Raw genomic sequence first — 15,240 nt, forward strand, 5'->3', positions numbered from 1 at the left:
TGGAGTTGGCAGCCTGGGGAGGACTCCCAGTAAGGGCTTATTTCACTCCCTGGTGGCCCCCAGTCCCTCTGAGACCACGCCCACACTCTGGGAATGGCTGGAGCAGTGCAGGGACCCAATGAGTCTCTGAGGCTGGAGGTCTGAATGTGTCCAGCAGCCTCCCCTCTGACCAGCCCGACTCCTCAGCTCACCACCCCCATCACCTATCCTTCCCATTGGTTCACACACAAGAGACACTCTGATAGGTCCACCATCAACCTTTTAGTCCCTCGTAGCTGCGGGAAGCCTGACCACTGCAACTTCTAGATCACCCCGAAGAAACAAGGGTTGTTCACACTCGTAGACAAGCCAAGCGGCCAGGCCTTTCTGGGAGTCTTTCTTCCTGGTGCGTTCTGAAGCACAAATGGGAAACTAAGTCAGGTTCATTAGTCACAACAAGGACTTGATAAAAGGAGAAAACCACCAAGAGGCTGAGCCATTTCCTGATCTCCTGATTAAGTATTTCTGGCTGACAGCTCTCCTGACCTACTTTCTCTACTTCTGAGAGCCATGCCTCAGTTGTCTTGAGCGGGACCATGTGGCTACCTGAAGTCCTAACGCTACTTCAGGATGATTCTCCACCCCCAGCCGTGTCCCAAACCTCAGCACACCTGTCTTCACCCTGTACTATTTTTGCCAAGTCCATGTTCATTCTAGTATTTATTTGATAGCTGCTTGTAAATTAACCTTGCTCCTTACCTCATTCATGTATGTAAATGTGTAGCATGTGTGTGTGTGTGTGTGTGTAAAGTGTATATAGATACAGCTTCACTCCAGCAATAACTATGAAGTCATGGTTCTGATACGGTTGATGGATGTCCCAGGTTTTTTTTTTCTAATGCACATTAAAATACGTAACTGCAAAAAGAAAAAACATTCTTCCACTAACTGGGTCATTGCACTTCACCTTCACAGCCATCTGATGGGGCAGGCAACTACAACCTGTGACCCTCATTCTAGGGAAGACATGACCAGGTCCCAGAGAGGGAGGAGCCTTGCTAGAGGCCACACGAACTGTAACGGGAGAGCAGGATTTCCAGCCTGGGCCTTCCCAATGGTTCATGGCCTGGGGTGTGCACAAATAGGAACACTTAAAACTTCTTGGTGTGGATCTGTCATTTTTTCTTTAGATCTTACCTTCCTTCATTCAGAGCCCAGAAACCCTGGGCTCTAAGTCCTAATTGGGCCACTGAGCTGCTGTGTGGCCACAGAAAAGTAGCTCAGCCTCTCTGACCTGGATCTATCTGAGTGGACATTCTAGCTGGGGTACTGTGATTCTACTGACCCACGCACAGGCTGCCTTCTTCCCTCAGCACGCCGAGACGAATCTGTGTGATGTGCTAGCCTCCAAAGTTCGAGGAGTTATCAAGACCCCTCCACAGATTCCAGGTTACTATACACCCCAACACCAGCCCTTCAGCCCCCAGAGCAGACAGAAAGCAGGCTCAGGGCTACCCCCACCTCTCTTCTCAGCCATGTTGGGCCCTTCCCGCAACACACTCCAGCTTCCAAAGACACCAGTTACATGGAATTTTGTTTACCCTTCCTTCTTGCGGTCACTATCCTTACCTCTATCCCAATTAACTATCTCTGTTCCTTTTGGTGGGCATGCTCACACAAGGAGAATCAAAAAACATTACAACTCACAGATCTGGTGAGCTGGAGGTTTTTAAATTTTTGGCTAAAGCAACAGAATCTTTCTTCAAAAATCTCAAAATAGCTTTGGCTCTTACAGTCATTCAGCAAACATTTATTGAGCACCGATTATGTCCCACGCACTGAGCTAGCTAGGGATTGGAGATACAATGGTGGGAAAAACAGATACAGACCTTGCTTCCAAGCTGTCTTCTCTGGGAGGAACTTTGTATCCACCCTCTCTTAAGGACTCTCCTTGCCACTCCATCCTTGGCCTCTTTGGGTCTTGTCGCCATTTAATGGACTGCATATTTTATTTTTTATTCTGTTCACTGCTTTCTTCTTTGACTGGCATATAAACTTCTTGGGGAAGGGATCATTATTTTGTTCAACGTCCACTGCTATATATCCCTGATACCTATAATAATCTCTGATACAGAACAGGCACTTAGTAAATATCTGTCAAGCAAATGAATGGACATTAAACAAATCACACATGTAATACATACATACATGTATATACATATATAAATATTTCCCTGCAAACATGGTAAGCGCTTTGGAAAATAAGTATGAAATACTAGGGGGTGCATGGTTAGCAGTTGGGAAAGACTTGCCTGAAAAAGTGATGTTTAAACTGAGTCCTAAAGGATGAGTGGATGTTGGGCAAGGTGCAGGAGGGTCTGGGGAGGAAAGAGGGAGCATTCTTAGCAGAGAAGTAACATGTGCAAAGGTCCTGAGGCAGAAAGAAGGCCAGTATCTGGCATGAACTGAGAGAGGGGGAGAAATGATGGGGATGCAGCAAGGAGACAGCTCAAGGAAGCCCTTGGAGGCCCTACCAAAGACCACAGGGAACCCCAGAAAGGATTTAAGCCAAGAGATGCCTGTCAGATTTAGATTTCAAAAAGATCACTCTGCTGCTGAATGAGAGTGGCCCACAGGACCAAGGGGTTAAGGGACATTCCTGGAAGACCAGTTAGGAGGCTACTGTCAAGGGGGAGATGGTGGTGTCTGGACCAGGCTGGTGGCAGCCGAGGCAGAGAGCAACATGGGTAGAGTGAGGGAGTCAAGCAGAGATCAGAGGCCAACAAGTCTCCCCTTACAGGCATTTGAGGGTTCTGCAGCTCAAAATTAGCACTTTTTTCTAGAATAGCCCAAATAGTAAATATTTTACGTTTTGCCAGTGTGCGGCAAAGAGTTACCACAGCAGACCTGATGTTCCTATCCCAAAGGGCCTGCTGGCAGGATTGCCTCTTGGCTGTTATCTGGGAACTTAGCTAAGATATTCCCCTGGTACTAAGTCACACCGTCATTTTGTATGCCAGGGGCACTGAATTCTGCTGTGCCAGCTTGCCTGGACTATTTGTACAAGCAATGCAACTTACGGTGAGTATCTGCTTTCCTCCTGGAGACCGTGTGATCAATCACATGGCCACAAAGTACCTGCGCACTTAATAAAACTTCCCCATTAAAAACCCAAGTCCTGACCAATCTCCTCTGGGGAGAAATACTGCCCACATGCTGCTGCATTTTGATGCTGCAAGAAGGAACACGTTCTGTGTGGCTCCTCCTGGCAGGTGACTGTGGGAAGCCTATGCATGGATTCCTCCCGACTTGATGTGATGTGTCTTTTTCTCTTGCTGATGCTGGACATAAGCTGTATTAAAGAGTATGACTGCTCTGAGTCCTCTGAGCCCCTCTAGTGAGTCATTCAATGTGGTAGGGGGCGGGGCATAGGGGTCATATGGTTTCTGTCTCAGCTACTCATCTCTGCCTCTGAGTTATGCCTTTGAGCAGCCAAACAATATGGGGAAAAATAAGCAACAAGGCTGTGTTCCAATAAGACTTTATTTACAAAAATGGGCAGAGGGCTGAAGGTGGCCTGTAAGTCTATCAGTCAACCCATGTTCATGGGAAATGCAGGCATCTCAGAATCTACTTTGAACCTGCTGAATGAAATCAACCTTTTCTTGCCTTCATGGGAAAATGAAGGCCCAGAAGGAGAAAAAGAGAAGGAACCTGTCCAAGGTCACTTAGGATCAGCAGCAGAGCCCGAGGAAAGCCAGGTCCTGACTGCTGGCCCAATGTTCGTACCACGACTCCAAGTGGCCATTCCTCAGAACAGCCTTGCAAGTGAGTGCTGGCCTGGGAGCCGAAGCCTGAGAAGAAGAGAGATGGCAGGAAACTGGGATGATGAGGCAGACAGTGTGAATGGTGAACACCTGGCTTCACCTCTGTTCTGTGTGTGGGTATGTGCGTTTGTGGTACATGTGTATATGTGTAGATAGGGCTCTACGGTCGTAAGTGTTGGCTGGCTCTTCCCAAACTTTTCTGATCATCAGAATCTCCTCGGCAGCTTCCTAATTATATAAATAGGCAGGTGCCATCACATACCCCCAAAACTGCATTCTTAACATGTTCCAAGGTGTTCCGATGATCAGTTAGGTTTGGAAAATGTGGGTGATGCCCAGGATCTCCTTCCTGACAGACCCTGAGGAACAGGATAAGGAAACCTGTGAGCAGAGGAAAGAACACGAAATCTGTACTGGGTCAAGAATTTGTGGATCTGACAAAAAGGCACAGACCAGTGATTCTGGAAATACGTTTTCCAAAACTCACTCTCCAACTGAGCCTTTGCCATCGGAGGTTGGAGTTGGTGAGGCCAACAGTCAGGAGCTAATTTCCTTCTTCCTAGGGATTCTGCCTGCAACTCAGGATGCTGCATCAGGTGCCCGGTGGTGCCCCGAGCCTCAGGGGCCCCTCACGGCACAGCAAACTGAGAAGAAACGAGCACACGTTGCCACTTCACCATGGACCTTAATCAGTGTAATGAGCTACACCTGAGCTGCAATAACTCGCCCTCCATAAACCTTTCCACCCACGTTCTCCTAATGGGGTGGCTGGAAGCTACAGACTGCAGACTCGGAGTTTCCTGCAGTCTCATCTACTATGAATGCAGATTCTACATTCTAATGCATGATGTATCTATGTTCATTTTAATAGAAATATGGGTGCCTCTTTGATCATCACGGCATTATTTACAATAGCCAAATTATAAAAGCAGCCCAAGTGTCCGCTGATTGACAAATGGATAAAGAAAATATGGTACACAGATATAACGGAATACTATTCAGTCACAAAGAAGAATGCAATCTTGCCATTTGCAACAACATGGATGGACCTGGGGGTATTATTTAAGTGAAATAAGTCAGAGAAACACAAATACTGTATGATTTTGCTTATATGTTGAATCCAAAAAAAATTAACAAAACAAAACAGAAACAGACTCCAAGATACAGAGAACAATCTAGTGGTTGCTGGGATGGGGGTAGGCAAAATAGCAGAAGGGGATTAAAAGGTACAAACTTCCAGTTATAAAATAAATAAGTCAGAGGGATACAACGTACACTATATGGAATATAGTTGATAATATATAACAACTGTGTACGCTGACAGATGGTAGCTAGATTTACCAGGGTGATCACTTTGCAATGTATAAAAATGCCAGAATCACTATGTTGTACAGCTGAAACTAATATAACATTGTATATCAACTATACTTCAATTAAATAAACATGGATGTCTCCTCAGCCATCAGATGTCTTTGAGCACATTATCTGACACCCTGGATTTACCTGATGGCCTTTAGGAAACACTGATACCTGGGAACCACCCCCAGAAAATTTAATTTAATTGGTCTGGGCTACACTCTGGGAATTGGGATTTTTCAAAAGGTCCCAGGAGCTTCTAACAAGTAGTGAGGTTGAGCATTTCTGGGCCTGCAAGATGTCTGTTTTCACCTCTTGTCTAACATACACCTGGGAACACCATCACTGCCCACTTAGAGAAGCTTAGGTATAAACAGTCACTATCCAAGATTCAGCACAACCAACGCCTTACCGGACACAACTAAGAGGTGAGCCAGTTTTCACCAATTATTTTCTTTCTGCAAGCTGCATCCACAAGGAAAATCAATCACCAACAAAGACCCAGTTGGTCTCACTGAGATGCATGGCTGGGAGATCTGTGATCTTAGGCAGGAGGAAAAACTTTCTGTTTACACTTACCTCTAACAAATTTAGCATTTCTTCAATTATGAATATAGACAACAAACTGCAGAATTGTCAGCAGTAGAAATCTCAGATACTTTCATATCACAGTGTAGATATCTCCACACATCATTTATGCTCACCCTGACTTTGAAGCCATAAAAATCATAGGACCTGTTGCTGGATCTTGCTCTTTAATGTATTGATAAACAAGCACATATATTATTACATGCCACAAATTTGTCTTTTGTTGATGTTTTGATGGTTGTATTTCAATATATTGGATTTCCTAGGCATTTAATTTATGCATGGAAAATGATTATTGTGAGAAGGGGTCCATGGACTTCTACATGCTCAGCCAGCTGCTAAGCCCCTGTGGTTGGCAGCAGAGGCTGGCAGAGGGCGTCCCAGTGGTGACAGGCAACTGGACACGAAGCAAGCAACTTTACCTGTGGGTCGGAGAGCCGGGAGAGGTCAGGATACAGGTAGAACTTGATGCCTTCGGAGGCCCCGGGCAAGGTGACCCCTCGGATCAGGAGGATCAGAAGCATGATATAGGGAAATGTTGCAGTGACGTATACAACCTGCCCAGGGGAGGAGAGGAAAGAATCAAGAAGGGGTGATGGTGGTGGGCAATGTGGCAGAGCCCTAACTTCTGGCCAGGAGCAGAGGACTTTCCAGTGTAGAACCCCAACGTGGCTTCTTCTCCCACCTCATCTCTCACCACTGTCCACTCAGGGGCCTGGCCTTTCAGTGAGTATCTTGTGAATGCCTACAATGATGCTTGAGACCGGTGCTTATCAATCATTTGTGACCACAACCCACAAAAGGAAATACATATGATATCAAAATCCCATACATATTGAGCTGAAACAGGACGTCCCACATGATACTCACTCTTACATGTGTGATGCACTCAATATTTTCTATCATATTCTATTTCATGTTTTCATAAGGCTGGTCATGACCCTCTAAATTTACGTCATGATTCACCAATGGGCCATGGCCCACATTTTTTAAAAAGACTGCTCTTAATGATAATCAAGTTTTCACAGCCAAGGATAGAATAGAAAGATGCAGGGGAGGGGCACCTGGGTGGCCCAGTCGGTTGAGTGTCTGACTCTTGACTTTGACTCAGGTCGTGATCTCAGGGTTTGAGAGATCAAGCCCCACCTTGGGCTCTGTGCTGACAGTGTGGAGCCTGCTTGGGATTCCCTCTCTATCTCTCTCTCTGCCCCTCCCCTGCTCACATGCCCTCTCTAAATAAATAAATACATACATACATACTGAGAAGAGAAGAGAAGAGAAGAGAAGAGAAGAGAAGAGAAGAGAAGAGAAGAGAAGAGAAGAGAAGAGAAGAGAAAAGTGCAGGGAAATGGGGGAGGGAAGCTATTTGGGACAAGAAAGACCCAGTGTTTGCCTGGGATCATTTCTGCTTGGTGTGCCTGGAGGCCAGTGATTGAAACCAGCAAACTGAGCAGCCCTTTTTAGCCCACAGATTCTGTACAAGAAACAGAATCTTCCCTGGGTTTCCTCACACAAGCACTGCTTATAAGCAAATAGCAACACCCTTAAGACTCTATCCTGTCCTTGGGCCACAACCTCTCCTTGAGGTCCATGCAGGACTTGGTGTCTCCAGGTCTGATTTTTCCTCCTTTGTCACATCTCTTCTGTAATCACTTCGTTGTGCCCTCTCGGTGGGGCCTGACTGTTCCATCTGTTTACATCAGCAACTTGTCAACATTTGGGGGCCATGGATGTCTCTGAGAATCTGAGGACAGCTACAGACTCTCCTCTCTTCCCCCAAAGGTGCACAGACACAGATATGTGTACCAGCTTTTGGATGGTTCAGAGACTCAGACTTCCCTGCTAAAGTACTTGTGCTGTGTGACCTACAATCTTAATTCTTCTAGTTGAAACCCTTCCCAGCTCAGGGTTTCTTTTACCAGTGGTCTAGTCCCTCACTCAGTTTTTGCATTCATTCATTTACTCACTCATCCACCTACTTACTCACTCACTCACCAAAAATACTCCTATGCACCAAGCGCTGAGCTAGACTCTGGAATATGCAAATAAGTCTCGAAATGGAAGTTTCTGCCTCAAGAGGCCCCGCTCTGGTAGAAAAGACAGACATGTAGGTAAGTAGATAATTAATGCATTATGTAATCAGCGGAGTATACAGGATGGAGGACCAAAGAGTAGCTAATTACAGAGGCAGTCAGGGAGGGCTTCTCCAAGGAGGTGATCCAGGTATTGGACCATAAAGGAGTTCAGGACATGGGAAACGGGGACAGAGGGAAGAAGAGAATAAAATCTTACTAAATGCCAGCCACTTTACACATGACAATGGAAATAGTTACATTTATGTAACTTGAATTTTTCCTTGTATTGTTTTTTATTTTCATATAAATTAACATCTTCGAAAAACTGAAATAGAGATGCTATTTATGGCAGGACACCCAGTGATCCTTGTGTTAACTGGGCTATTACTTCACTGAAGAATGGTCATATACGCATTAGAGGGACTAAAGGGGACAGGAACATTGCAAAGCAGTAACAAAAAAAGGTATTGCTTCTTTGCACTTAACCTTCAAACAAAAAAGTAAGAGTCCATACTTTACACAAATGCAAATGTAAGTCATTCAGTTGGTGACAAAGCAGGGATTTAAACCCAGTCCTCAAAAACAAGAAATAAGAACCAGCAGAGGGTGGTGTCATTGGGTCCTGGAGCTCACATCTGGAGGACTGGGCTGTTTCGTCCAGACACTGTCCTTGGCCCACAGTGCTGGCAGCATCCTCAGCCTACTCACAGCCCTGCCCCAGCCAGTTAAGCATCCTGTTTCCAAACCAACAGTCAGCTCTACTGACATGTCAGTTATTTCAAACAACCTCTTGCTGTAACATACACTGTAATCCGGGTGAATGCAAGTCAGATGTATAAGAATCAGAGCCAACAGCTGATACTAATAGTCAAAAATGAGAGGCCAGCAGTCAATAGGGTTGACGGTTCCTGCCCAGACAGCTCATCGTGGTATAAAAGCTCCCATTTCTCTTAGCCTTACAGACGCAATCTTGCGTGGATCTTCAGCATTTCATATAAATTCTTGAGTATCTTCCTTCAAAATGAACCCCCACACCGTGGTCAACTGTCTTATGTCTGTGAAAAGACAGGAGGAAGCTACAATCTATTGCTTTTAATTGCATAATTTCCACTTTTGTCTCTGTAGTATGGCAGAAGATTAATTATCCAGAATGCCCAGGCCCCGAAGGATGACATATCTATCTTAACCCCCAATGCTCACAAAATGTAAGGAAAAGAATGTTATCCTATAAAATAGAACAAGTGAAAATCATAGGACTTTATCTTTACTCTGTGGGACCACCTTAACTTGTTGGTTATACTCCACCTGGTCTTTTTTTTTTTTTTTTTTTTGATAGAGAGAGCGAAAGAGTGCACACACAAGCAAGCAAGGTAGAGGGGCAGAGGGAGAGACAGAATCTTAGGCTGAGCGTGAAGCCTGATGTGGCACTGGATCCTAGGACCCTGGGATCATGACCTGAGTCAAAATCAGGAGACAAGTTGGATACTCAACCAACTGAGCACTCAGGCGCCCCTCCACCTGGTCTGTTTTTGAGTGAACATTAAGGGGTCACTTATAACCTGGCCAAATGCACCCTCACTATGCCCTCAGCAGCATACATAGCAGACTACTCCTCAATGACCACAGTAGTATGATTTATTAAATAGATAACAATTATTTTGAAGTAACTCCATTGTTTAAAGTTCTAAATGCATGTTCTGCTTCTACATTACATTGAGGAGAACTACCCTCCCTCCACTGGTATCCATGCCTTCATTTTTACGTTTTTTAAAATAAAACCATAAGGGAAATAAAATATTCAGATGAACTGCTCAAAGACCACAGTACAGACAATGACTTAGGCTGCCAAAACGAAACCACTGGCTAGCAGGCATTAGCTAGAAAAATCCCTTTGTGAGCTGAGGTTTGAGAGCCTCAAGTCAGGGAACAAAAGGTGGTTTAGGGGCATCATTATGTAATGGACACAAGTGGAGAGTGGTATGAAAGTTGAAAATGCAATGCTGAGGACAGCCTGTATCTGACACTGGTCCTGGTTCTCTTAACAGCCCCCTTCTGATTTGTTTCTGCCCTCAGTTATACCAGCCATTGGGATATCATCTTTGATTTTTCCTGAGAATAGCTGTAGATTGTCCATACAATACAGATCTTGTCATTAAGAAATTGTACATAAATGGCATTTACCCTGCCCTATCCCTGCTGTGTTCATGGCAGACATCACTAATCGATCACAATACTCTGTGCAGCTAAGCATGGACACAGCCTCAGAACCCTCCACAGTACTCCAGGCAGCTCCATAATCAGCTGGGAAGAAACCCACTATCTTCTACCCTTGATCTAGCCCACTTTTCATTTATGCCTTCATAGTCTCCTGCAGGTCCTTAGTCCCTGTGCCCAGAGTGGTAAGCCCCAGATCTCGTGTTTAAGGAAAGACCTGCTGAATGTGCATACCTGAATGGGATTCCTGGGGTCATAACACCCAAAGGAGCAGTGTGAAACAGGAAAAGGAAGCTAGAGAGACAGGCTGGAAGGTTCTTTGTGAATGGATTCGGCCTTTGGGTGCCGACAGTGGAGTTGCAGCTGGGTCTCCAATGATAAGCAGGAATGGGAGAGGCTGAGTCAGGCAGGGAAGATGTGGAACTAGCCAACAATGTAGAAGTGGGCTGAGAATACTGTCCCCTGGGTTGTCCTCCAGGTGTTCAAGCTGGAGTCTGCCTCCCCTCTTTCCTGAGCTGTGTCCCCATTCAATCAGTGGTATTAAGACCCACCAACTTGATCTCCAACTATATTCTGAAATTACACCCCCTCTTCAGCCCCACCACCAAAGCCTTTCATTATCTTTCTTCTCAGTCATGCACCAGCCCCACTCTGTCCACACTGCAGGCAAGTTTCAAAACTATGAATTCAGCATGTGTCTTCCTGCTTCTCTGAATCTGCCCTCCCCAACCACACATTGAAGGCCGTGGGATATAGCGCAAAGGATTAGGCTTTGAGTCAGATGACCCTGCATTCAAATCTTGGGCTTCCCTGGCTTGCTGTGTGACTTGATCAGTCTCTATCCTTCCCCCAACTACTTTGTCCTCTGCTGTACCAGGTTCCTCACCCTTGGAAAGCGTGCCAGGCTCCTTCAAGGCCTCCTTATCTTTTTGTGCCTTCTTCTATTTGTACTATCCAGCCCCAGGTGTTCCTCCTGGGTGTGTTTGAATCCCCACAAGGCTGAGGACTCCTCAAAGTCAGGGACCCTGCCATCCAGGTGTGATACCATTGTCCTACCTACTTTATACGTCAGGCAGCTGAAGCCCAGAATGGTGTTTCTGAAGTACTATAAGCCCCCACTCACCCTTATCCATGGGGGATATGTTCCAAGATCCAGACAGGTAGGACTGAACCTTATATATACTATGTTTTTTCCTGTATGTACATACCTATGATAAAATTTAATTAATAAATTAGTCACAGTAAGAGATTAAACACATTAACGAACATTAAGAATAAACTAGAACAATTATAACAATATACTGCAATAAAAGTTAAGTGAATGTGGTCTCTCTCTCCCAAAATACCTCACTGTACTATACTTATCCCTCTTGTGATGCTGTGAGATGATAACGTGCCTGTGTGAAGAGAAGCAAGGTGAATGACCTAGACTACTGTGACATAGCATTAGGCTACTATTGACCTTCTGACATCAGGAGGAGGATCATCTGCTTCCAAGGAGGAACTGAAACTGCAGAGATCAAAACCATGAATAAGGGGCGGGGGGCCGGACTACTGTACCTCAGTCTCAGCTCAGGATCCACCCTCTAAACCTATAAGCCATGCCATCTGCCCACCTGTTACGGAGAGCTGGAGTGCCACTTCCTCCCTGACTCCCTCCCCCACCACACACACATCCCTGTCACTCCAGTGCTCTCTGGTCCCCTCTAGCTGCTCTCCACCCGCTGTTTTATCACCTTGTAAGTGTCAGATTTCTAAAACATAAGCTCCTTGAGGAAAGGGAGTTTTGTCTTTTACTTTCCCTGCTGTGTCCACAGTGCCCAGGACGGCACAAGGTACATAAAACAAGCTCAATAAACATTTGGTGGATGGATGAACAAATAAGCAGGCTGAGGTCTGGGACCCCAAGGTTAGGCTGCAGGGTTTCACAACACTACCGTGTGCTTCCTCTGTAGGAAACGCTGGGTCCGCATAAAATGGGATTCAGAAAATCGAATCGGATTTTCAGAGGAGTGTTTATAAATAAGGAAGTAAGAGATCTGGCTTTAAAAGACAGATCAGTTCAGATGCAGAGGTCAAGGAAGTGCAGGTACAAGGTACTTTGCAGCAAAGTTCAGCATGGCTTTCAAGATGCCCAAGGCTACAGGAGTCTCTGGAAGAGCCAAGCAGGGCTTGTGCACTTAGCTAAAATATGCAGTGTTTGGTGATGGGCATAAAAGTCACTGACAAGGTACCATCAAGTCTGGCTGGTAGCTCAGACCCAGAGAGTTGTTGGGTGTGAGGGAAGGAGGGTCTAATCTGTCAGACCTCAGAGGCCCCTGAAGTGAGGCTCCTGCCCCAAGCACATCCCCCTTGGTTAAGGAAGAGGTTTTGTTTTGTTTTTTACTATTGTTTAATTTCCTTTCAGCAGGTCAAGTCCTCTTGAATATAAAGGTTAGCACACTTGGTGGTAATTATACTGTATCCTGTTTTAATTGACTCTAATTGCTCATTTGCATTCCAATACTGGAATTGTGGAGCATTTTCCCCCTACTTCCAGGACACAGCTATTTATTTCATAGCAGGGAGGCTGTCTGATCATTGAGAACATGACAAAAGTTGCAGAAAGGCTGCCCCTCCCTAAGTTTTCCAGGATAATGGGGTCAATTGGAAAGTTGAGCCTTGTTCAAAAGGCTTTGGGAAAGCAGGCTGGTGTGGGGCAAAGACATAGAACCACAGGGTCAGAAGATCCAATATAATAAGTGGCTTGAGCAAGTTCCATTGCCTCTCTGGGCTGGCACTTTACCATCCACAAGAGGAAGGGATGAACTAATCCAAGCTTCAATCATCTTTATACCATTTTCTCAATTTTTTTTGCCATATATATGTATACTTTTGTATTATTTACTTAATATTTTCTATAATTCAATATTCTCTCTTATGTTCAATAAATATATGTAATGGAAAAACTGAATTACCCCCATAAACAGAAAACCATTATCTCTAATGACAAATATAGAAGGTGAATGCAAAAATAAATGCAATGAAAACAAAGCATGATTAAATTATAGCCAAAGGCTCAGTCAGAGTCTGGGCTATGTTCTCTCTCTGTTCAAAACCAAGAGTAGCAAGTGTCAAGGAGGTGCTAAAAGATGAAGCAGTTAACTGTACCTTTTGCCTTAAGCAACATGGAAAGGGAATATTATCTCATTATGTAATCGGATGTTCTTTAATCCAGGTTCATGTATCACTAAAATCATCCTGTGGACTGCCAGTAGAAAAAAACACTTCCCATATTTGTGGGATAGATCACATGGATGATCGCTGGGGTCCTGCCCAGCAACCACAATGTTTTCTAGAACAGTCCAGGATTAACCACAACCCTTTCAAAGGACCAGGATTTGTAGAGCTATCCAAGGTCCTGACTCTAATTTAGGCTGAACCTTCTGAGAGCCAGCTACCCAGGGCCTTGGAAGATGCTGTTGGTAATTGAGGCACCACCAGGTGCCAAAGATGTGTCGTATACTATCTCTGACTGATCTTCATGCCAGTCGAATAGGTTCTGGCCCCATTTTGTAGACAAAAACAAACAAACAAAAAACAAAAGCACTTGAGGATTAAAGAAAGAAGTGGATTGTGCCAGGTCACAGAACGGTAAGTAATCAGAAGTCAGCTCTCTCTACCATACAAGCTGTGCTCCATGCCATAAACCTGGCCAGACATGCCTTCCTATTTTCAACTCCTGTTTCTCCCTCTGTCTGTCCTTAACTTCAAAGGTCCAGTTTTCTTGACTTTTGCCAGCAACTCATCGTAGCCTACCACCCCAGTGTGGGAAACATTGTATTAGTCTAGCCTTCCCCCCACCCCTTCCATTCTAGCTGGGCTTGCCTCTGTGTGTAGGGTACATATGCCCATTACATATGATTGCAATCCTTAGAGAATCAATGTTTTTAATATCAACAGATTTTCCCCAGTGCCGGTTTTTGAGGGAAAACTACCTGAATCCCTAGGTAGGGACACCATAGCAGGCACCAAATAGTCTGGTATGATCTCCCAGAGGATGTTACTGATCTCTCAAAACAAGGTTCTAGGAGAATGTGGATCTGAAGGAGGGATGTCACCATGAACACATCTGGCCTCTTCACCCTTTTTAGAGACATTATCCTTAGACCATTCTAACAGAAATAGGAAATGAAGAAAAAAACATTCTGTTCTAGCAATCAAATTCTAAATAGGTGGATGGAGCCACGTTTTCACAAGAGTATAGCAAAGATATTCACTATTCAAGGAAATAACAGCATTTCAGCAATGCAGACATATTTCCTTGGGAAGCTGAAGTTATAATTTTTATGCAGTAATTTGTGGTGTATCTTTATCTATGAAAGTTAGTCCATGTGTGGAGCCTAAAATCACCAGCCAGCCTTGGGACCCATGTTTCAGGGTACTGTCCTAGATCTGGATTGAGAGGGACAGGGTTAGAACTGGAGGCAGCAAGCAGGGTGGGATGAGCTAGCTCTAGTCCCCATTTTACCATAGTGGCAGAGAACATGGGCCCCCTTTCAAGATTTGCATTCCCTTTTTCTGCAGTAACAAAACTCCTATTTTTGATTGGATCCATGGCTGTCTAGAATAAAGGCAACATTTCCCAGACCCCCTTGGCAGCTAGGTGTGGCCATGTGACTACACTATGTACAAATTCCAGGTTGTATCTTTAAAGGGAAGAGCTGTATCCTATTCTTCTCCTCTTGCCCATCCCACAGGCTGGAATGAAGACCAAGTTGTGAGAAATCTTAGACCATGGAAATGAGGGCAACCATTCTAAAAGAAATAGGAAATGAAGAAAAACATGGCAACAGAACAGAAACAGCCTGGGTCCCCAACAGCAGGCAGCTTATACCTGGACTGTTATGGTAGAGAGAAATACACGTTCTTTCCACTACTGCTCTTTGAGGTCTCCGTTGTAAGAAGTCCAACATGTAACCTAAATATCTAACCACGGATTGCCTCTGTGATCTTGGATAGGCCCTGTCCTGCTCTAAGTCTGTATCATTTTTTCTTAACTGAAGGCACTAGCCCAAATGATCCACCTTATTCCTTTCTACTCAGAATGAAAAGAAGATTCCAAGGATGACCTGAGAATCCTGAAGGTAGACTCTTCAGAGCCACCATCCTTCCACACCTGGAATCAACCAGGAATGGCAACAAATACAGTCAGGAAGTCT

At 44.8% G+C, this 15,240-nt stretch overlaps 1 protein-coding gene across 2 annotated transcripts in view; it reads right to left on the minus strand.

The window, feature by feature from the left end:
• SLC6A11 (solute carrier family 6 member 11) overlaps positions 1-15,240 on the minus strand; it is a 132,195-nt gene that overhangs the window by 63,298 nt on the left and 53,657 nt on the right. Inside the window, exon 6 of one of the 2 annotated variants that reach the window (XM_058725994.1) lies at positions 6,173-6,307. The exons of the other annotated variant lie outside the window; for it this stretch is intronic. Within the exon in view, the coding sequence (XP_058581977.1) occupies positions 6,173-6,307 (135 nt within the window). The remainder of the gene's footprint in view (positions 1-6,172; positions 6,308-15,240) is intronic. 2 annotated transcript variants of the gene reach the window in all.

Source organism: Neofelis nebulosa, chromosome 4 (genome assembly GCF_028018385.1).
Source record: "Neofelis nebulosa isolate mNeoNeb1 chromosome 4, mNeoNeb1.pri, whole genome shotgun sequence".
NCBI lineage: Eukaryota > Metazoa > Chordata > Mammalia > Carnivora > Felidae > Neofelis > Neofelis nebulosa.